This window comes from Brienomyrus brachyistius, chromosome 17, assembly GCF_023856365.1.
Source record: "Brienomyrus brachyistius isolate T26 chromosome 17, BBRACH_0.4, whole genome shotgun sequence".
In the NCBI taxonomy this organism is placed as follows: domain Eukaryota; kingdom Metazoa; phylum Chordata; class Actinopteri; order Osteoglossiformes; family Mormyridae; genus Brienomyrus; species Brienomyrus brachyistius.
The window spans coordinates 19,757,509-19,778,876 of record NC_064549.1 but is presented as its reverse complement, the minus strand read 5'-3'; the positions used below and the strand labels follow the sequence as shown (position 1 = coordinate 19,778,876).

Here is a 21,368-nt window from a genome sequence, read left to right as displayed (position 1 = left end):
TATGATGCTAAGTTAGTACTAAGTTAAAATATGTTCCGGACTTGTAACATGCACCCATGATTTGGAACAGTGGCCAGGCTGTCTCTGGCCACGCCCCCTACAGTCAGTCCGGCCCTTGCCTTTTCCAGCGTCTAGTCGGGAAACTTCGACGCGTTTCGTACCGCTGGCACGAGTTCGGCTGCTTCGTTTCAAAATGTTTAATGTAGAACAGCGCTATGAAAGCAAATGTTAAAAGACATTATGTCAGGACTTTCACTGAAGGCAGCAGAGCATCATATGTTACTGCTAACGTTTCGTGTTGTGTTCAGGTTGTTAAATAACATATACTGTCATTCTGATTTCTCTAGATAAACATTGACTTCATTCATATTGTTATTGATTTATCGACAGACCATCATACGTTTTAGACGTTATAATAACAACACTCTATTGATCCCCAAAGAGAGAAATTCTCTCCTTGCCTGCCCCCTCTTACTGTCCATGATACACAAGCACATATGTAGAAAAACGTCAGCTTGGAAGCCAAGGCTGGACTTAACCTACTCTTTAGGGTTCAACTGGAAACTGCCCCATGGCCGAGCGGTCTCAAGCCTCCCACGCAGCCTAAATGGCCTTTCAAAGTAAGGTGTATTCTGTTCTCCGAAGTAAGGCGTGGGTTCGAATCCAACTTCCGACAAAAGTTCTTCAATCGCTACAGCAGAATTTGAGCAACTGCTTGGCTTTAATTGCTTTGTTTTATTTTTGCGTTTCAGGCAAAACTACATAACACTTAAAGACACTTCCGGCATGTAAATGGAGAACGAAATTATAGTTATACCCAATCTCCTACACACAATACCAAGGTTACCAACTTTGCTCAGCTGACCGGAGTGAGACGTTCAATTCCCGTAAGATTTCTTTGCGCCAGCCTGAGAGTCTGAAAACACGTCACACCAGATGCATGAGAGATGGAAACCTGGGATATTCAGTTGAATTAGATCAAATATGATGCTAAGTTAGTACTAAGTTAAAATATGTTCCGGACTTGTAACATGCACCCATGATTTGGAACAGTGGCCAGGCTGTCTCTGGCCACGCCCCCTACAGTCAGTCCGGCCCTTGCCTTTTCCAGCGTCTAGTCGGGAAACTTCGACGCGTTTCGTACCACTGGCACGAGTTCGGCTGCTTCGTTTCAAAATGTTTAATGTAGAACAGCGCTATGAAAGCAAATGTTAAAAGACATTATGTCAGGACTTTCACTGAAGGCAGCAGAGCATCATATGTTACTGCTAACGTTTCGTGTTGTGTTCAGGTTGTTAAATAACATATACTGTCATTCTGATTTCTTTAGATAAACATTGACTTCATTCATATTGTTATTGATTTATCGACAGACCATCATACGTTTTAGACGTTATAATAACAACACTCTATTGATCCCCAAAGAGAGAAATTCTCTCCTCGCCTGCCCCCTCTTACTGTCCATGATACACAAGCACATATGTAGAAAAACGTCAGCTTGGAAGCCAAGGCTGGACTTAACCTACTCCTTACGGTTTAACGGGAAACTGCCGCATGGCCGAGCGGTCTCAGACACCACGCACGACGTAACTGGCCTTCCGACGCAAGGGATATTCTGTTCTCCGAAGTAAGCCGTGGGTTCGAATCCCACTTCCGACAAAAGTTCTTCAATCACCACAGCAGCATTTGAGCAACTAATTGGCTTTAATTGCTTTGTTTTATTGTTGCGTTTCAGGCAAAACTACATAACACTTAAAGACACTTCGGGCATGCAAATGGAGAACGAAATTATAGTTATACCGAATCTCCTACACACAATACCAAGGTTACCAACTTTGCTCAGCTGACCGGAGTGAGACGTTCAATTCGCCACAAGTCTGCACACCCAGATAACACGCATATAAAACGTATGCAACAGTTGTGTTACCTTTTAAATAGTCTGTAGGTTTTGCAAACTACTCTAACGCCTTTGGTGTCGCTGATTTTACGTTTATACTAGTGTAAAATAGACTTGCCGTAAGATTTCTTTGCGCCAGCCTGAGAGTCTGAAAACACCTCACACCAGATGCATGAGAGATGGAAACCTGGAATATTCAGTCGAATCAGATCAAATATGATGCTAAGTTAGTACTAAGTTAAAATATGTTCCGCACTTGTAACATGCACCCATGATTTGGAACAGTCAGCAGCATACCTGTCAAGGTTTGGATTTGAAAATAAAGGAAATTTTCCGGCACCCGCCGAGAGCCATCCCACCACCGCAACCAGGCTCCAGTATCCCTTACATTTTAAGACAGGTGTACAAGAAATATAAAATAACCATTTGTCATTTACATTTTATTTTCATTGCACATTTTCTATTAATTTTTCATGTTCACTCATGCGGCTCTCTGTCATTCACTAATGACTTGGATTTTTCATGCCGACTGACATCGTTCCTTCCCCGTGGGAGACACTAAAATCGTATTTACAAATCTTACAGAACGCGTGACTGTGCCCCATCCTGCTCCTCTTTAGGAAAGTAAATTCGTCGTCCCATTTTCCGATGTATTTACATGACTTCTTTGTTTCTTGGCAGGGACGCCTTCTCCTTCTACACATCCATCCATCCATCCATCCATCTCTCTCCTTTCTCGTTCCCGCTGTTGGGACTAATCTCGCGATAACTGCCACCCAGGCTATGCAGGTGGCAGTTGTCGCGAGGCTACTGACAGTTCAGTTTGGAGAGGCAGAAGAATTTTTAAATATATATATATATATTATTATACGGGAGATTTACGGGAAAATACTAATACGGGAGGACGGCGGGAAAGAGAAGTAAAATACGGTAGTTTCCCGGCCAAAACGGGAGACTTGACAGCTATGGTCAGCAGGCAGTCTCTGGCCACGCCCCCTACAGTCGGTCCGGCCCCTGGCTTTACCAGCGTGTTCGCGAAAACGACTTCATTTATTTTCTTATTGATTCATCGACAGACCATCATACTTTTTAGACGTTATAATAATAACACTCTATTGATCCCCAAAGAGAGAAATTCTCTCCTTGCCTGCCTCCTCTTACTGTCCATGATACACAAGCACATATGTAGAAAAACGTCAGCTTGGAGGCCAAGGCTGGACTTAACCTACTCCTTACGGTTTAACGGGAAACTGCCGCATGGCCGAGCGGTCTCAGACACCACGCACGACGTAACTGGCCTTCTGACGCAAGGGATATTCTGTTCTCCGAAGTAAGCCGTGGGTTCGAATCCCACTTCCGACAAAAGTTCTTCAATCACCACAGCAGCATTTGAGCAACTGATTGGCTTTAATTGCTTTGTTTTATTGTTGCGTTTCAGGCAAAACTACATAACACTTAAAGACACTTCGGGCATGCAAATGGAGAACGAAATTATAGTTATACCGAATCTCCTACACACAATACCAAGGTTACCAACTTTGCTCAGCTGACCGGAGTGAGACGTTCAATTCGCCACAAGTCTGCACACCCAGATAACACGCATATAAAACGTATGCAACAGTTGTGTTACCTTTTAAATAGTCTGTAGGTTTTGCAAACTACTCTAACGCCTTTGGTGTCGCTGATTTTACGTTTATACTAGTGTAAAATAGACTTGCCGTAAGATTTCTTTGCGCCAGCCTGAGAGTCTGAAAACACCTCACACCAGATGCATGAGAGATGGAAACCTGGAATATTCAGTCGAATCAGATCAAATATGATGCTAAGTTAGTACTAAGTTAAAATATGTTCCGCACTTGTAACATGCACCCATGATTTGGAACAGTCAGCAGCATACCTGTCAAGGTTTGGATTTGAAAATAAAGGAAATTTTCCGGCACCCGCCGAGAGCCATCCCACCACCGCAACCAGGCTCCAGTATCCCTTACATTTTAAGACAGGTGTACAAGAAATATAAAATAACCATTTGTCATTTACATTTTATTTTCATTGCACATTTTCTATTAATTTTTCATGTTCACTCATGCGGCTCTCTGTCATTCACTAATGACTTGGATTTTTCATGCCGACTGACATCGTTCCTTTCCCGTGGGAGACACTAAAATCGCATTTACAAATCTTACAGAACGCGTGACTGTGCCCCATCCTGCTCCTCTTTAGGAAAGTAAATTCGTCGTCCCATTTTCCGATGTATTTACATGACTTCTTTGTTTCTTGGCAGGGACGCCTTCTCCTTCTACACATCCATCCATCCATCTCTCTCCTTTCTCGTTCCCGCTGTTGGCACTAATCTCGCGATAACTGCCACCCAGGCTATGCAGGTGGCAGTTCTCGCGAGGCTACTGACAGTTCAGTTTGGAGAGGCAGAAGAATTTTTAAATATATATATATATTATTATACGGGAGATTTACGGGAAAATACTAATACGGGAGGACGGCGGGAAAGAGAAGTAAAATACGGTAGTTTCCCGGCCAAAACGGGAGACTTGACAGCTATGGTCAGCAGGCAGTCTCTGGCCACGCCCCCTACAGTCGGTCCGGCCCCTGGCTTTACCAGCGTGTTCGCGAAAACGACTTCATTTATTTTCTTATTGATTTATCGACAGACCATCATACTTTTTAGACGTTATAATAATAACACTCTATTGATCCCCAAAGAGAGAAATTCTCTCCTTGCCTGCCCCCTCTTACTGTCCATGATACACAAGCACATATGTAGAAAAACGTCAGCTTGGAGGCCAAGGCTGGACTTAACCTACTCCTTACGGTTTAACGGGAAACTGCCGCATGGCCGAGCGGTCTCAGACACCACGCACGACGTAACTGGCCTTCCGACGCAAGGGATATTCTGTTCTCCGAAGTAAGCCGTAGGTTCGAATCCCACTTCCGACAAAAGTTCTTCAATCACCACAGCAGCATTTGAGCAACTGATTGGCTTTAATTGCTTTGTTTTATTGTTGCGTTTCAGGCAAAACTACATAACACTTAAAGACACTTCGGGCATGCAAATGGAGAACGAAATTATAGTTATACCGAATCTCCTACACACAATACCAAGGTTACCAACTTTGCTCAGCTGACCGGAGTGAGACGTTCAATTCGCCACAAGTCTGCACACCCAGATAACACGCATATAAAATGTATGCAACAGTTGTGTTACCTTTTAAATAGTCTGTAGGTTTTGCAAACTACTCTAACGCCTTTGGTGTCGCTGATTTTACGTTTATACTAGTGTAAAATAGACTTGCCGTAAGATTTCTTTGCGCCAGCCTGAGAGTCTGAAAACACCTCACACCAGATGCATGAGAGATGGAAACCTGGAATATTCAGTCGAATCAGATCAAATATGATGCTAAGTTAGTACTAAGTTAAAATATGTTCCGCACTTATAACATGCACCCATGATTTGGAACAGTCAGCAGCATACCTGTCAAGGTTTGGATTTGAAAATAAAGGAAATTTTCCGGCACCCGCCGAGAGCCATCCCACCACCGCAACCAGGCTCCAGTATCCCTTACATTTTAAGACAGGTGTACAAGAAATATAAAATAACCATTTGTCATTTACATTTTATTTTCATTGCGCATTTTCTACAAATTTTTCATGTTCACTCATGCGGCTCTCTGTCATTCACTAATGACTTGGATTTTTCATGCCGACTGACATCGTTCCTTCCCCGTGGGAGACACTAAAATCGCATTTACAAATCTTACAGAACGCGTGACTGTGCCCCATCCTGCTCCTCTTTAGGAAAGTAAATTCGTCGTCCCATTTTCCGATGTATTTACATGACTTCTTTGTTTCTTGGCAGGGACGCCTTCTCCTTCTACACATCCATCCATCCATCTCTCTCCTTTCTCGTTCCCGCTGTTGGCACTAATCTCGCGATAACTGCCACCCAGGCTATGCAGGTGGCAGTTGTCGCGAGGCTACTGACAGTTCAGTTTGGAGAGGCAGAAGAATTTTTAAATATATATATATATATTATTATACGGGAGATTTACGGGAAAATACTAATACGGGAGGACGGCGGGAAAGAGAAGTAAAATACGGTAGTTTCCCGGCCAAAACGGGAGACTTGACAGCTATGGTCAGCAGGCAGTCTCTGGCCACGCCCCCTACAGTCGGTCCGGCCCCTGGCTTTACCAGCGTGTTCGCGAAAACGACTTCATTTATTTTCTTATTGATTCATCGACAGACCATCATACTTTTTAGACGTTATAATAATAACACTCTATTGATCCCCAAAGAGAGAAATTCTCTCCTTGCCTGCCCCCTCTTACTGTCCATGATACACAAGCACATATGTAGAAAAACGTCAGCTTGGAGGCCAAGGCTGGACTTAACCTACTCCTTACGGTTTAACGGGAAACTGCCGCATGGCCGAGCGGTCTCAGACACCACGCACGACGTAACTGGCCTTCGGACGCAAGGGATATTCTGTTTTCCGAAGTAAGCCGTAGGTTCGAATCCCACTTCCGACAAAAGTTCTTCAATCACCACAGCAGCATTTGAGCAAATGATTGGCTTTAATTGCTTTGTTTTATTGTTGCGTTTCAGGCAAAACTACATAACACTTAAAGACTCTTCGGGCATGCAAATGGAGAACGAAATTATAGTTATACCGAATTTCCTACACACAATACCAAGGTTACCAACTTTGCTCAGCTGACCGGAGTGAGACGTTCAATTCGCCACAAGTCTGCACACCCAGATAACACGCATATAAAACGTATGCAACAGTTGTGTTACCTTTTAAATAGTCTGTAGGTTTTGCAAACTACTCTAACGCCTTTGGTGTAGCTGATTTTACGTTTATACTAGTGTAAAATAGACTTGCCGTAAGATTTCTTTGCGCCAGCCTGAGAGTCTGAAAACACCTCACACCAGATGCATGAGAGATGGAAACCTGGAATATTCAGTCGAATCAGATCAAATATGATGCTAAGTTAGTACCAAGTTAAAATATGTTCCGCACTTGTAACATGCACCCATGATTTGGAACAGTCAGCAGGGGGGGGGGGGGGGGGAGGGATTATCTGCTCCTTGCATTTAAAAGTGCATAACAGAATTACATGACAGTGAGCGCAGGGGCAGGTAGACATTATTTCAACAAGCAGAAAACTATCAGAGGAAGCAGTTCATAATGAACATCATACAGAATACAGGAAGTCCCCAGAATAGAAGATCCATCCTAAGTCAGTCTTAAAGTCAAATTTATTGGTGTGAGTAATACTACAGAACATTATAGTACAGTAATATTAAAAATAACTGCATACAGTACTGTACCTCAAGCCCACGAAAGAATAAAGCAGGGTGATGTTTTCATGAGCATCATAAAGTAATGCATATGTTTGATATTAAAAATATACAGGTGTACAAGAAAAATACAGACTGCTTAGTGAACTGCTGTGATCTTCAGTTCAATTACATGAACTTTCTTTAAGAATCTAAAAAAAGACATACTTTTGCAATGGTGTACAATGCAGATATTACCTAAATTGTTAATTTTGACCAACAATACACAAGGTTAAAGAAACAGCAGTAACAACCCCACGTATGAGTGTCTAATATGGGCAAATAACGTCACAGGTTTTAAAGATTCTGCAGCAAATTGTGATTCAATTTAAAAGTACAATAAACAAAGTTTCATGATGGAAAAAAAACAAAGAAATAGCCATGGGTTTCTAAATACAATAACATTTTAATATTTAAAATTTGCACAAAAAAAAACCCTAAAAAACTGTCCATTTCCTATGACATGTTTTCCCCCCAGTTACAACACTCCCAATGTTGTGTAAATTACTGTACATCATACTCTTCAAAGCAATATATGCACAAGTACCACACAACTAAATATACTGCAGAAATCAGGCATAAGAGAGACAACTTGTGGCAGTCAACGGCAGACATCAGGTGGGTCACATGACACTCAGTCATCAACAATGTCCAGAAGGCAGCTTAGCTTCAGCTCACATGCGAGCTCCTCCTCCCGGCTTGCAGAGATCAGCTGCTCCAGCTCCTGTAGACGCCTCGCCATAGAACTGGCAGCTCCCCTGGCCTGGTCACTGCGGACACTGCGCTCCTTCTGCTACAAAAATGGGCACAGAAACAGTCTCAACTGATGAGCACAGGGTACTTGGGGTCTTAAAATGTGAGCAACTGTGTAGCACAGGGTCAATACCAGGGCAAGTGCAGGTGGGGCAGCCATCTTTGGGGAGGGCACTACGATCTCCGGTACAGACAGTAACGAAGAAGGCAAGAAAAGTGGTGAGGAGGAAGAGGAAGGGCCCAGGGACTCGACGTCAAGCCAGGTACGCAGCTGGTCCTCGAACCTGCAGATCCAAGTCAAACAGGAAATGGCTCAATGTTTATGCCACAACTCACATGAGAGAGTACACGTGTGTAGCATGTCTGTTCTCTGTCAGACCTGCGGCTCTGTTCTTTCTCCTCCTCAATGCGAGCCAGGAGGTCCTGGGGGCTGGAGGCAGCATCCAAAACAGGGGCAACACCGGATCCGGACTCAGGGTCCTCAACCATGCTGTGAAACAGCTTCTGTTGAAGACGTGGCCTGGCCATTCGAGGATGAGGCCACATGCTCTGGTGACACCTGCAATGGCAGAGACTTTGGATAAGAAGCCAGTATTGTACACCACTCTTGGGGATATGAGCAAGACTGGAAGCTGATGGCTTTCCCTCTTCTTCCATTTAATAGTAAATAATATTCATTAAATCTGCAGGTCACTGTTAACAGTCTATCTGGAATGTGTTAGATTTACATGGCTGGCTGGCTCTTACCCTGCCTTCCCCTGCTGCTTGTCCCTGTGCGTCTGCTTTACGGCATCCACCCAGCAGGACGGCGGTATGAAGCCCTGCAGCCCATCGCTCAGGAAATACACCGGGATTTCTCCGTCGTCACTGATGACATCTGAAGATGGTGGGATAGGTTCACACCTGCATGGCATCCCCAGTAGGCCCCCCCAAACGTCAGACCCACCCCACCCCCCTCACCTTCACTCACGGGGCACCCAGGAGGGTTCCAGTCCAGGAGTTGGTGCTCTACACAGAGCATGACAATTTCGTCCCAGGGCACCTCCCAGAAAGTGGGCTCCTTGTCCGGCCCCCCACCTCGGCCCACACAGTCCTGACGCAGCCTCTCCAAAAGGTTCTCCAACTGGGACATAAGGAGTGGCTGGCTGTGGCGGGACCATGGGATTTGAGATACGTACTGGAAGATGGAGGCAACCAGCTGGCTCCAAGGAGCTGGGTGGGGGGAGCGGTGGCAGCAGCAGAAATTTAAGGAAACAGACTAAGAAGCAGCCACTTAGCAAGAAATCCGAATTCCGAATCTGAGGCATGGACATACCCCCCACGGCTGGCAGCGGCCAGTCGGGCAGCCGCAGGCTCAGGACTGCCCCCTGGAGCCACTCCAGGTGCTCAGCCGAGTTCCAGAGCAGATGTGGTAGGCAGTCACCACCCCCTGGCACCGAGAACTCTGCCACGGGCCAGGAGAGGCCAGCCAGACTCGGGGACGACACAAGGCCAGCCAAGAAAGCCAGGACAGTGTTGTAGAGGCCGATGACGGGTGCAGGGCCCTGGGAGGGCAGTCCCGCCATGTCACGGTCCCTCCGATCACGGTGAAGCCTACCAGCAAACTCGCGGCAGAGCCCGGCCTCCACAACCTGCACCAACGTCTGCGAGACGAGCCGGGCTGGTGCCGTGGAGCGGGCAGCGAGCCACCTGACGGCATGGCGGATCTGCGGGGATACGGGGGTGATAGTCAATGGGATGGTTCAATCTTACCGAGGCCAGCGACAACATGCACACTCACCTGCTCGGATCCTTGGGGTTCGTTCGTGGTCTCGGGGATATGGACGAACATGTACTCTGAAATCAAACCTTCCTCAATGAGTGTCTGAAGCATCAGGTCTTACAAGGAAAGGAAACCGATGGTCAGACAGGAGGAACAAACCAACTGTATTAGCTCTGCATACGTAAACATAGCCTCAAGAGAAATGCTATAAGTAAAGTAAGCGAATCCCACGCGACACCTGTTGTCATAGACACGGTTAGTGTCACACCTTCCTCTAGCCGTTCATCGCTGGCCCTGTGCCCAGCCTGCCCTGGGACCACCACCACCAGAGGAAGGGCCTGTGGCCAGGCATTAGCCTGCTGGATCTGCCGGAGCTGCAGCAGGGCGGATAACAGGAAGATGTCCCCGTCTTCCTCATCAGCCCCGGGACTGACTGCCGAGGGCAGCAGCATCAGCAGGGCGCCCATGCCCATCAGCCCCTTCCGCTTCTCCAATGCCAACTGGCCTTCCTCGCTGAGGGGCCCGCGGGCCACCTGACCCACAGTGAGAAACATGGCCTCACTTCCTGCACTTGCACCCTTCGCAAACATCTGTATTACCACAGGACCTGCTAATATCACATAGTGCCAGACTATGCTAGGCTATGTTAAGCTATGCTAGACTAACATTAATGACAGAACATGCAACACAGGGGCATGAAGCCTGTCGATATTCATCGGCAAGTTCCCCCCTATCTGCCACACCTTCACACACACGTGCACTGTGTGCATGCGCTCCCCCACGCTCCGCAGGCCGCTGCTGATGCTCAAGGTTTGCATGTGTCCGTTGGGGACCATCTCCCTGTGTTCTTGCTTCTCCGAGTTACCGAATTTGGACTCCAGCCATTCTGTCAAAATCCTGCATCAGAGATGGGAGGGGGGCACAAATGTAAGCTCCAGGACCTCTAAACCCAACTAACACCCAATCCCTCCCCGAACGACACCCAGTTCCCCCACTTACTGGTTAGCAACACTGGCATCTCTTTCATGATCACTTGGCAACAAGAGGGCTGCCTTCCAGAAGATTGTGTCAGATGGGTTCGAGACGCTTGCTGCCACCAGACTGAGCAGGTCCAGTGGCCCCCACACAGATTCGCTGAAGTGGATGGAGATGTAGATGAGCACATGGAGAGTGATGGATGGCTAACAGCTACTCTACAGTAGCACCATACCTCAGGAGCTGCTGGTAGAACAAGTGGACCTTCATCTGATGCTCGGTTTCCCTTCGCATCTTCGCCAACCTGCAGAAGGCAGCAGAGTGTCAGCATCGGTACACTTAACACTACAGCAAATCAATGGCCAGCAAAATAAACGGACAGGACGGAAGTCATTTTGGGAAGTACTGTCTAATTCAGCAGAGGTGCCCCGATCCAATATTCAAGATACCTAATCAGACGGATCGGACATCGGCCACATGTGACCGATCCATGTTCAATAATTATTTAGTTATTGCCAGTCTATTTCTTCTTATACTGAGTGGTACAATCAAATCGCACAACAGCTTTCCCCCCTTTTTTATTTTTTGTGGCATTCAAGCTGAACGTTAACGCTTCCTCGGTTTTTTGACACTCAGTGTGTGTGAGTGCAGTGACTTCCCCTGCTATGACGTCATGTGCATGTCCTTTGTAGTGGAAGGATCAGGTGATGGTAGCAAATGCAACTTGCATGCTTGCGAAGCAAACTAACATGTCTAAAACCTGGAAGAATTTTATGCTTGAAACAACCAGTAGCACAGCGATTTGCGATCTTTGTAAAAACAAAGTAACATTCAGTGGAAAATCCCACTAATAGTGCACTCAATTAAGGCAATGCAAGTAATATGAAAAAAAGCGATGGATTTGGAAGCCAGCTTGGGCTGTTTTGCGCACTCGCTATAGCTTGATACACGAGGTGCTGCTATCACAGTGAAAAGTGACGCATGCCACTTGGGTGTACTTGTGAAGATATTCAAACAACTGCAAAATGTCTCAAAAATGCTCAATACAAGATGCACAAAAGAGGTGGAACAGTATCTTATGTATGTTTCTTGTGGGCTAATTAAAACTTCTTTTCCATTTGTATTTACTAGCTTGGAAAAAAAAAAAAGAGCTTTGGTACTGGATCATACTCATAATCAGCCAATACCTTATGTTCAGGTATCAGGATTATATTGGCACTGAAAAAGTGGGATCGGTGCACCTCTATTATGAATATTATGTCAGCATTATTATGCTGTGAGAGAGATGTACCTGGTGCAGGAAACAGAGAGGTCCCCAGCGTGCCCCAGGTTGACCACGCCCCGGGCCAGCCTGTCCAGGCAGGGTGAGGGGGGGGGCACTGGGGGCCAAGGCCTGCAGCCTGAAGCGGGGGTCCACACAGCCAGGGGCAGCAGGAAAATCACGCATCTGTCGCTTCAGCTGCCTGCGCACGGCCACCACATCACGCCACCTGCAACACATGCACAGGGTGAAGCCCGGTTGTCGGCGAGCATGTGGGCAAAATATCTGGTCCCCTTACCACTGCCCCTTACCTTTTGATGAACCTGCGTATACTCAGAAGCTCTGCTTCCAGGACGTCTTGGGCCAGCAGGGTGAGCTCACCACACAGCGTCTCCTCCAGCAGTACCTCACACACGTCTTGTGAGCTGCGAGCCACACATTCTGCCTGCTCTTCTTGGGCACGCCTGGCACGAAGGGGCATGCGTTCAGCCTATATACAGTTATCTGAACACTCTCTATGACCTCTGATCCCCCTTGGCTCACCAGTACCTGATCTCTGTTGAGGCAGTCTCCACGATGCAGTCGCGCAGCACCTCCTGTGTGATCTCGGCACACAGTGTCTTGCTGAGCCGGGCCAGGAGCTCCTCGTGTTCCTGCTTTCTCCTGACAGAGACAGGCCCATCAGATGGCACATCCCCTCAAAATGCACCCACCCCTCCTCCCCAGCCCAGACAGGTGAGGCCTACCTGGCTTCCTCCATCCTGCGCTTCTCCTCAGCGATATGCTCCCTCTCTGCCTGGATCTCGGCAGCAGAAACCTCCCGCAGCATCTGCTCCACCACCTCACTCAGCACTGCCTCCACCTGGCCGTTGCACATGCTGCAACAACCCATCCACATCACCAAACTGGTGTTGGTTGAGTGTGACAACCCTCTAGAGGCCACTGCTCCCTATCTGGCTCACGCTCCTACCTGAGTGCAGCAGAGATGTACTCGGCTCCGGTGGCAGCCACGTCAGCCACCTCGGCCTGCACTACCTCCTCCAGCATGGCCTCTACCTCCGTGGCGATGTCCTGCAAGGGGGGGGGGGGGTTATTTGTCATTACTATGGCAATACCAACACACTGCTACTGGGTTGACACGCAGCAATGAGCAATCTATCACCTGCTCTGTGTAAACGGGCTCCGGTGGGGGAGGCGTAGGTGGGGCGACTGGTGGTGCCTCCGACGGAGATGCCCCAAGTGCTCCACTCTCCTCTCTACCAGGGAGGCCAGCTGACTCCGCTGGGTCGCTCGGCATCTTGGATCGGTGCTGGAGGGCCCGCGCATCCAGCTCAATGGGGGGCCTCTGAGGGGAGGCTGCTACAGCGTGGGCAGGAAAAATGACAAAATTACAATCAGAGGCCAGAAGGTGGACGAAGCGTAACAGTTAGCGGAAGGTGGAGTGCAGACGCACCAGCCCTGGGCACACTGCCTGCCTCCGCTGGCTGCCCATCCCCACGGTACTTGTTGCGGCTGTCAAAGCTGTTGACGAGTGTGTGTTGGGGTGGGTTGGGCAGTGGCGCGCCGTTGACCACTTGGCCCACCAGCACCTCCCGCTTCCTTGCGATGGCCACAGAGCGCTTTGGACGTGGCTGGATCTCAGGCTCCTGGTACGCTGTCCGGCTTAGCTCCACCATGCTAGGGGGAGGGCAGAGCTTCAATAAAATATACCACCCATCATAGATTAGCACCCCCATCAGAGATAAGCCACCCTGCCCCCAACACAAAAGGGACAACGAAGCACAGCCCAGCCTTACCCTGCATCGACCGCGAGCCCATACTGCAGCGCGAGGTCCGAAGCCTCGCCGGCATTCTGGAACATGAGCATCCGGACCAGGTCTTCGACCGGGAATGTGGTGGAACCACGGGAGCTGTAGGCCACATTCAGGGCCCGCAGAGCCTCACGGCGCACCTGTAGGGGGCACCAGAGCGGTCCAGGTAAGTGAGGTATTGGGGCTGATGAGGATGTAGGGAGCGGAGCAACGGCTCCCCCACCTGGTCGAAGTAGCGGTGCAAGATGCAACCAGCCAGATACGAGGCCACCTTGACCAGCTTGAAGAACCTCACGAAGTTGTTGCTGTTGACAGCGGCAAAGGCCTGGACGGCAAACTTCACCTCCGGAGAGTTTCGGAGCTCCGCCCGGAATTGCTGCACCTCCCTGCAGGTAGGGAGGGAATGAAATGTCAGCTGGAGAGGTGCCACGGTGACACGGGACACCGACTGCCGGCCAGCCACCCACCGGAGGATGTCTCCATCATTGAGCTTCAGGAGCACGCTGTACTGCCGAAACTCTGCCTCATGAGGGCAGTAGATGTTCTTGCTGGCCAGGTCCTGGTACATCTCCTTGAGGCTCTGCAGGCATTTGGTCAGGTTTTCATTGTTGATCTTAGCATCAAAGGACATCATGGGCTCCTGGCACAGGTGGTGTGCGCAGTGGATGTGGAAGCGGGCGCACTTTTCAATAAGGGACACCGTAAGCGGGTCGCACAGGTGCTGCTGAGTGATATCCTGCAGATGGCCCAGAAAAAGGATCAGGGCGAGGCCCGCAGGGCACAGGAATAATGAGACACGGACTAATGTTGCTCACCTTCCGGATACCTCGTGTGCGGTTCCACACAAAGTCATACCAGTCACGGTAGTTGTCCTCACCCTGGTCCATGACCTGGGTAACCAGGTAGTTCATGGTCATGTTCAGCACAGTAATTGGCCGCAGTTCATGGGGGAGGGGCTCCTCCTGGTCAGCAGAGGACCTGCTGTACTCCTTAATGGCAGCAGTGTGGTCCACCTGCGTGGGGTGCAGAGGGTGATTTGCAGCCTGTGGTCTGTCAATTCATGGCGGGGAGGGGGAAGCATTAGGAAAGAGGGGCAGGGGTGGTGATACCTTCTCCGTGTTGGGGATGACCTCAAAAGAGCTCAGTTGGTTCCGGGTCTCCCTCATGTAACGCTCCTTCTCCGGACACATGTCAGGACACGTACCCACAAACACCTTGGACAGATCCAGGTCGGTCCTCTTGGGCCGAGCTGTGCCAGAGGAGACCGTGTCAGCTGGCGATTCACTTTGGGGTGGGAGGGGGGGGTGGCTCAGCAACGTGACCCTAGGGGGACCTACCCTGTCGCAGGATCTTGTCCCGCTGCTCTAGCAGACGATACTTCTCCTCTGCGGTTTCAGCTACCTGGCCAATCAGGTGGAAGAGGGGAGAGGGGAGGCTGCTGGCTAGATGTTCGGATTCGAGGCCGTCTGGGCTGGGCTCCATCTGCGGCTCACTCTCAAACTGCAGGGCCTTTGTCGCCAGGGGTTTCTTGGCTGGTGACCTGAGAGGGACAGACCAAAGGCTGAAGAGCTTCTAAAAGCTGGCAAAACCTGGGCTCCTTTGAACACCTGGCCAGTAGGGGGCATAGCAGCCAAAGAACTCAGTTTGACTTTAATGTCACGAATCCGAGCCTGAGGTAAAGAGTTTCTTTACCAGATGACCTAACATAACTCAAGCTGCTTGGAAAAAAAACAAACAAAATGTATACATAATAAAAAACCAGAGTGATCCAGATTTTTATTTTTTTTTAAAGAACTTGCATTGGGTTTCAAAAAGGTGATTTTCTTCCCTAACTTAATTTAATAAAGACCCGGCCATCTTATTGTAAAATTGAGTTATTTACTCTTACGGTAAGAGAATGATTTAAAGACAAGATTACCCTCTGGATAGGGATGAGCTGGAGGACCAGCCGGAGGTGGATTTGGAGAGGGCTTTGCAGACAGGGGCTGACTCAAAGCCTCCTGCCTGGCTCTGAGGATCAGGGTCATCTGGAGGCCTTTGGCCCTTCTCTCCTGGACCTAAGAGACACACAGAACCAGTTCATCGAAACAGCTGACATGGGAATGAAAGGCTGCAACGAGTCACAAAGACCCCGCCCTGGCCTTGGCTCGATGCACAGATAGAGAGCACCGTAATAGTCACTCACTCTGCTTCTTCCTCTGCCAGAAGATGGTGAGCTCATGCCTGCGCAGCAGTTTGCCCTTCTTCTTGGCTTTGGCAGCAGAAGCCTGAAAGATACCAAAAGTCAGTGAGGAAAGCCCGGGAGATCATGGACGAGAGCACAGCCTAATGAGTACAGCGACCAAGCCCCCCCCCCCAAAGGTGTGCAAAGCCATTGCTCACATGGTCGTGGAAGTGCACTATGGCCAGGTTCTTCTGGGGCCTGCAGAAGATCCGCTGCACACGTCCGAACTGGCGGAAATGTTCCCCCAGGATGTCCTTGCTGTTAAGACTGGCTGGAATGTTCTTGCATTGGAGCACCATGGCTTCGGAGGGTGACATCCCCCCCAGGCTGTCTGTGCTGTCCAGGCGGCGGGCACGTCTCACTGTTGATGCTGCCTCAGTTTCGGGATCTGTGGCAAGTGTCACAGAGTTCAGTTTTTCAGACTATACTTGGCTTCGAACCCAATGTGCTTCTTCCTGGGAGTACTCACCCAACTCCTCCGCCCTCTCAAGGACCTCCCGGGTTGGGGCCTGTGACCTTGGCGGCGTTGAGGGTGAGTGGCTGGTGGTCGGTGCCATCGAACCCTGGTGCTCCGCCTCCCCCCAGTCTGGCTGTGGCTCCTCACTCCTCTTCGGCTCTCGCCGGGTCTGTAGGGCCGGTGTCTTCAGGATGCTGGTCAAGGCACTGCGAAAGATGCTGCTGACAGGCCCCCGGCCCCGGACCAGGGGCCTCTTGGGAGGGTGCCTGGGGGCGGAGTCAGCACCAACTTGGGGCTCCTCTGATAAATGCTCCACCATCTCCTCCTTCCGCTTGGTACCCTTAGCCGCTGCCTCCCCTGCATTCTCCCCCTCACCGCCCCCCCCCACGGACCTCACCAGACACAACCCCAGCGTCAGTCTTGGGTTTTAGCGGACCAAAGCTGACAGCACCAAACAGTGGCCGGGGCTCATGGAGGCTAGAGGCAGAGTACCTGGAGACAGAGGCGGCCTGGGAGGTCCCCCCACCCAGGCCACTGCCAGCACCAACGGAGGGTGCTGCTGGTTTCGAGAAGCTGAACTCCTGGGTGGTGCTGAGATGTGCATCTTTGGTGGGGAGGATGCTGCTGGACACTGCGATGGGCTGTGAGAAGCTAAAACCTAATGCTCCAGAAAGGAACTCAGAGGCAGCAGGAGCAGGCCCACTGCTGTCCATACTGGTAGCGGTGGTGCTGGATGGGCTGGAACCAAAAGACTCGGACACAGCCTGGGACACAGCCGGTTCAGGACTGGCGCTATAAATAGGTTTGAACACAGCTGCGTCTGACGGCTTGAAGCTGAACTCTGAGGTGCTAAATCCGCGGCCCTGAACGCTTCCAGGGGAGAATACCGAAGAAGACCCTGTGGACAACTGTCCGAATCTCAGTGGTTGACTAGACCCCGAGGAGGGGGGAACAGAGGAGGCGGAGATAGCGTTAGAGCCGCCGAAGCCGGGTGTGTGCTGAGCAAATCCGCCGGTCTGTCCGAAGGCAGAGGTCTGGGGAAAAGCCGAGTTCTGGTTAAAGACAGAGCTCTGACCGACCCCGGCCGGCTGCCCGAAGGAGGGCGGCGGGCCGAACCTGGTGTCGCTCTGTACAAACGACGGGGTCTGACTCCCAGAACCGGGCATGCCGAAGGTCGGGGCCTGTCCAGACGCCGTCCCGCCAGGCTGCCCGAAAAGGGATCCGGTCTGGCCGAAGGCAGACGATGTACTGAAGAGCGAGGTCTGGCCGGTGCCCTGGCCGAGGGCAGGCGGCTGCACGAAAGGGGCGTTCTGCTGGCCGAAGGAAAAGAGCCCCGAGGTCGGGGCGCGCGGAGACTGAAACGCTCCGCCTTGTGTTCTGCCGAAAAGCCCAGACGGATTCATTGTGTAAAAAGCCCAAAAATATGGCCTTCAAAAGTCGAAACAGAGTTCTTACAGCGCGGTAGATTTCGGCGTCCTTCGGCCTGGGAGATTATATCCGCGCCTGTGTCACATCTGCGGAAATATACAAACTGGCAGCTCCCCTGGCCTGGTCACTGCGGACACTGCGCTCCTTCTGCTACAAAAATGGGCACAGAAACAGTCTCAACTGATGAGCACAGGGTACTTGGGGTCTTAAAATGTGAGCAACTGTGTAGCACAGGGTCAATACCAGGGCAAGTGCAGGTGGGGCAGCCATCTTTGGGGAGGGCACTACGATCTCCGGTACAGACAGTAACGAAGAAGGCAAGAAAAGTGGTGAGGAGGAAGAGGAAGGGCCCAGGGACTCGACGTCAAGCCAGGTACGCAGCTGGTCCTCGAACCTGCAGATCCAAGTCAAACAGGAAATGGCTCAATGTTTATGCCACAACTCACATGAGAGAGTACACGTGTGTAGCATGTCTGTTCTCTGTCAGACCTGCGGCTCTGTTCTTTCTCCTCCTCAATGCGAGCCAGGAGGTCCTGGGGGCTGGAGGCAGCATCCAAAACAGGGGCAACACCGGATCCGGACTCAGGGTCCTCAACCATGCTGTGAAACAGCTTCTGTTGAAGACGTGGCCTGGCCAGTCGAGGATGAGGCCACATGCTCTGGTGACACCTGCAATGGCAGAGACTTTGGATAAGAAGCCAGTATTGTACACCACTCTTGGGGATATGAGCAAGACTGGAAGCTGATGGCTTTCCCTCTTCTTCCATTTAATAGTAAATAATATTCATTAAATCTGCAGGTCACTGTTAACAGTCTATCTGGAATGTGTTAGATTTACATGGCTGGCTGGCTCTTACCCTGCCTTCCCCTGCTGCTTGTCCCTGTGCGTCTGCTTTACGGCATCCACCCAGCAGGACGGCGGTATGAAGCCCTGCAGCCCATCGCTCAGGAAATACACCGAGATTTCTCCGTCGTCACTGATGACATCTGAAGATGGTGGGATAGGTTCACACCTGCATGGCATCCCCAGTAGGCCCCCCCAAACGTCAGACCCACCCCACCCCCCTCACCTTCACTCACGGGGCACCCAGGAGGGTTCCAGTCCCGGAGTTGGTGCTCTACACAGAGCATGACAATTTCGTCCCAGGGCACCTCCCAGAAAGTGGGCTCCTTGTCCGGCCCCCCACCTCGGCCCACACAGTCCTGACGCAGCCTCTCCAAAAGGTTCTCCAACTGGGACATAAGGAGTGGCTGGCTGTGGCGGGACCATGGGATTTGAGATACGTACTGGAAGATGGAGGCAACCAGCTGGCTCCAAGGAGCTGGGTGGGGGGAGCGGTGGCAGCAGCAGAAATTTAAGGAAACAGACTAAGAAGCAGCCACTTAGCAAGAAATCCGAATTCCGAATCTGAGGCATGGACATACCCCCCACGGCTGGCAGCGGCCAGTCGGGCAGCCGCAGGCTCAGGACTGCCCCCTGGAGCCACTCCAGGTGCTCAGCCGAGTTCCAGAGCAGATGTGGTAGGCAGTCACCACCCCCTGGCACCGAGAACTCTGCCACGGGCCAGGAGAGGCCAGCCAGACTCGGGGACGACACAAGGCCAGCCAAGAAAGCCAGGACAGTGTTGTAGAGGCCGATGACGGGTGCAGGGCCCTGGGAGGGCAGTCCCGCCATGTCACGGTCCCTCCGATCACGGTGAAGCCTACCAGCAAACTCGCGGCAGAGCCCGGCCTCCACAACCTGCACCAACGTCTGCGAGACGAGCCGGGCTGGTGCCGTGGAGCGGGCAGCGAGCCACCTGACGGCATGGCGGATCTGCGGGGAGACGGGGGTGATGGTCAATGGGATGGTTCAATCTTACCGAGGCCAGCGACAACATGCACACTCACCTGCTCGGATCCTTGGGGTTCGTTCGTGGTCTCGGGGATATGGACGAACATGTACTCTGAAATCAAACCTTCCTCAATGAGTGTCTGAAGCATCAGGTCTTACAGGGAAAGGAAACCGATGGTCAGACAGGAGGAACAAACCAACTGTATTAGCTCTGCATACGTAAACATAGCCTCAAGAGAAATGCTATAAGTAAAGTAAGCGAATCCCACGCGACACCTGTTGTCATAGACACGGTTAGTGTCACACCTTCCTCTAGCCGTTCATCGCTGGCCCTGTGCCCAGCCTGCCCTGGGACCACCACCACCAGAGGAAGGGCCTGTGGCCAGGCATTAGCCTGCTGGATCTGCCGGAGTTGCAGCAGGGCGGATAACAGGAAGATGTCCCCGTCTTCCTCATCAGCCCCGGGACTGACTGCCGAGGGCAGCAGCATCAGCAGGGCGCCCATGCCCATCAGCCCCTTCCGCTTCTCCAATGCCAACTGGCCTTCCTCGCTGAGGGGCCCGCGGGCCACCTGACCCACAGTGAGAAACATGGCCTCACTTCCTGCACTTGCACCCTTCGCAAACATCTGTGTTACCACAGGACCTGCTAATATCACATAGTGCCAGACTATGCTAGGCTATGTTAAGCTATGCTAGACTAACATTAATGACAGAACATGCAACACAGGGGCATGAAGCCTGTCGATATTCATCGGCAAGTTCCCCCCTATCTGCCACACCTTCACACACACGTGCACTGTGTGCATGCGCTCCCCCACGCTCCGCAGGCCGCTGCTGATGCTCAAGGTTTGCATGTGTCCGTTGGGGACCATCTCCCTGTGTTCTTGCTTCTCCGAGTTACCGAATTTGGACTCCAGCCATTCTGTCAAAATCCTGCATCAGAGATGGGAGGGGGGCACAAATGTAAGCTCCAGGACCTCTAAACCCAACTAACACCCAATCCCTCCCCGAACGACACCCAGTTCCCCCACTTACTGGTTAGCAACACTGGCATCTCTTTCATGATCACTTGGCAACAAGAGGGCTGCCTTCCAGAAGATTGTGTCAGATGGGTTCGAGACGCTTGCTGCCACCAGACTGAGAAGGTCCAGTGGCCCCCACACAGATTCGCTGAAGTGGATGGAGATGTAGATGAGCACATGGAGAGTGATGGATGGCTAACAGCTACTCTACAGTAGCACCATACCTCAGGAGCTGCTGGTAGAACAAGTGGACCTTCATCTGATGCTCGGTTTCCCTTCGCATCTTCGCCAACCTGCAGAAGGCAGCAGCACTGGTTGTCGCGTTGAATACAGCCGTCTATGGGAGCGAATGCGTCAACAGAGCCGCCATCTTGGGACGGGGTAGAGCTCCTTTTAAATGAATGAACGTCTATCAGGGACAAGCTGGCATTCAGAAATAAAGAACCATAAATGGGCAAATTTGAGAAGCGATTTTTATTGTCTTGGTTCATTATAAATGTCAGACATGTATTTACGACCGAGCCACGAGTAAATCGACAGAGAAGCGGGTTTTCTTAACACAGCCTACTTTTATGTTCAAAATG

General features: G+C 50.7%; 1 protein-coding gene and 1 pseudogene across 1 annotated transcript; both read right to left on the bottom strand.

The window, feature by feature from the left end:
- Positions 1 to 7,259: 7,259 nt before the first annotated feature.
- On the bottom strand, positions 7,260 to 16,733 carry LOC125711304 (germinal-center associated nuclear protein-like; annotated as a pseudogene).
- A 1,222-nt stretch (positions 16,734 to 17,955) lies between these two features.
- On the bottom strand, positions 17,956 to 20,928 carry LOC125711311 (germinal-center associated nuclear protein-like). The gene is made up of 10 exons (XM_048980104.1): positions 20,798 to 20,928; positions 20,542 to 20,695; positions 20,067 to 20,331; positions 19,817 to 19,914; positions 19,352 to 19,742; positions 18,997 to 19,248; positions 18,784 to 18,913; positions 18,416 to 18,595; positions 18,170 to 18,320; positions 17,956 to 18,076 (listed from the first exon to the last, which is right to left on the bottom strand). The coding sequence occupies exons 2-10, from the start codon at positions 20,632 to 20,634 to the stop codon at positions 17,990 to 17,992; spliced, it is 1,647 nt and encodes a 548-aa protein (XP_048836061.1). The 5' UTR covers positions 20,635 to 20,695; positions 20,798 to 20,928; the 3' UTR covers positions 17,956 to 17,989.
- Positions 20,929 to 21,368: the final 440 nt, after the last annotated feature.

Excerpts from the sequence above, each read along its gene's own strand:
- LOC125711311 (XM_048980104.1), bottom strand. The coding sequence starts at position 20,634 with ATGGTCCCCAACGGACACATGCAAACCTTGAGCATCAGCAGCGGCCTG. Across the intron at positions 19,915-20,066 it reads CGATGAACGGCTAGAGGAAG|ACCTGATGCTTCAGACACTC; the intron begins GTGTGACACTAA and ends TTTCCCTGTAAG. Across the intron at positions 19,249-19,351 it reads GCCGCTGCCAGCCGTGGGGG|CTCCTTGGAGCCAGCTGGTT; the intron begins GTATGTCCATGC and ends CCCCCCACCCAG.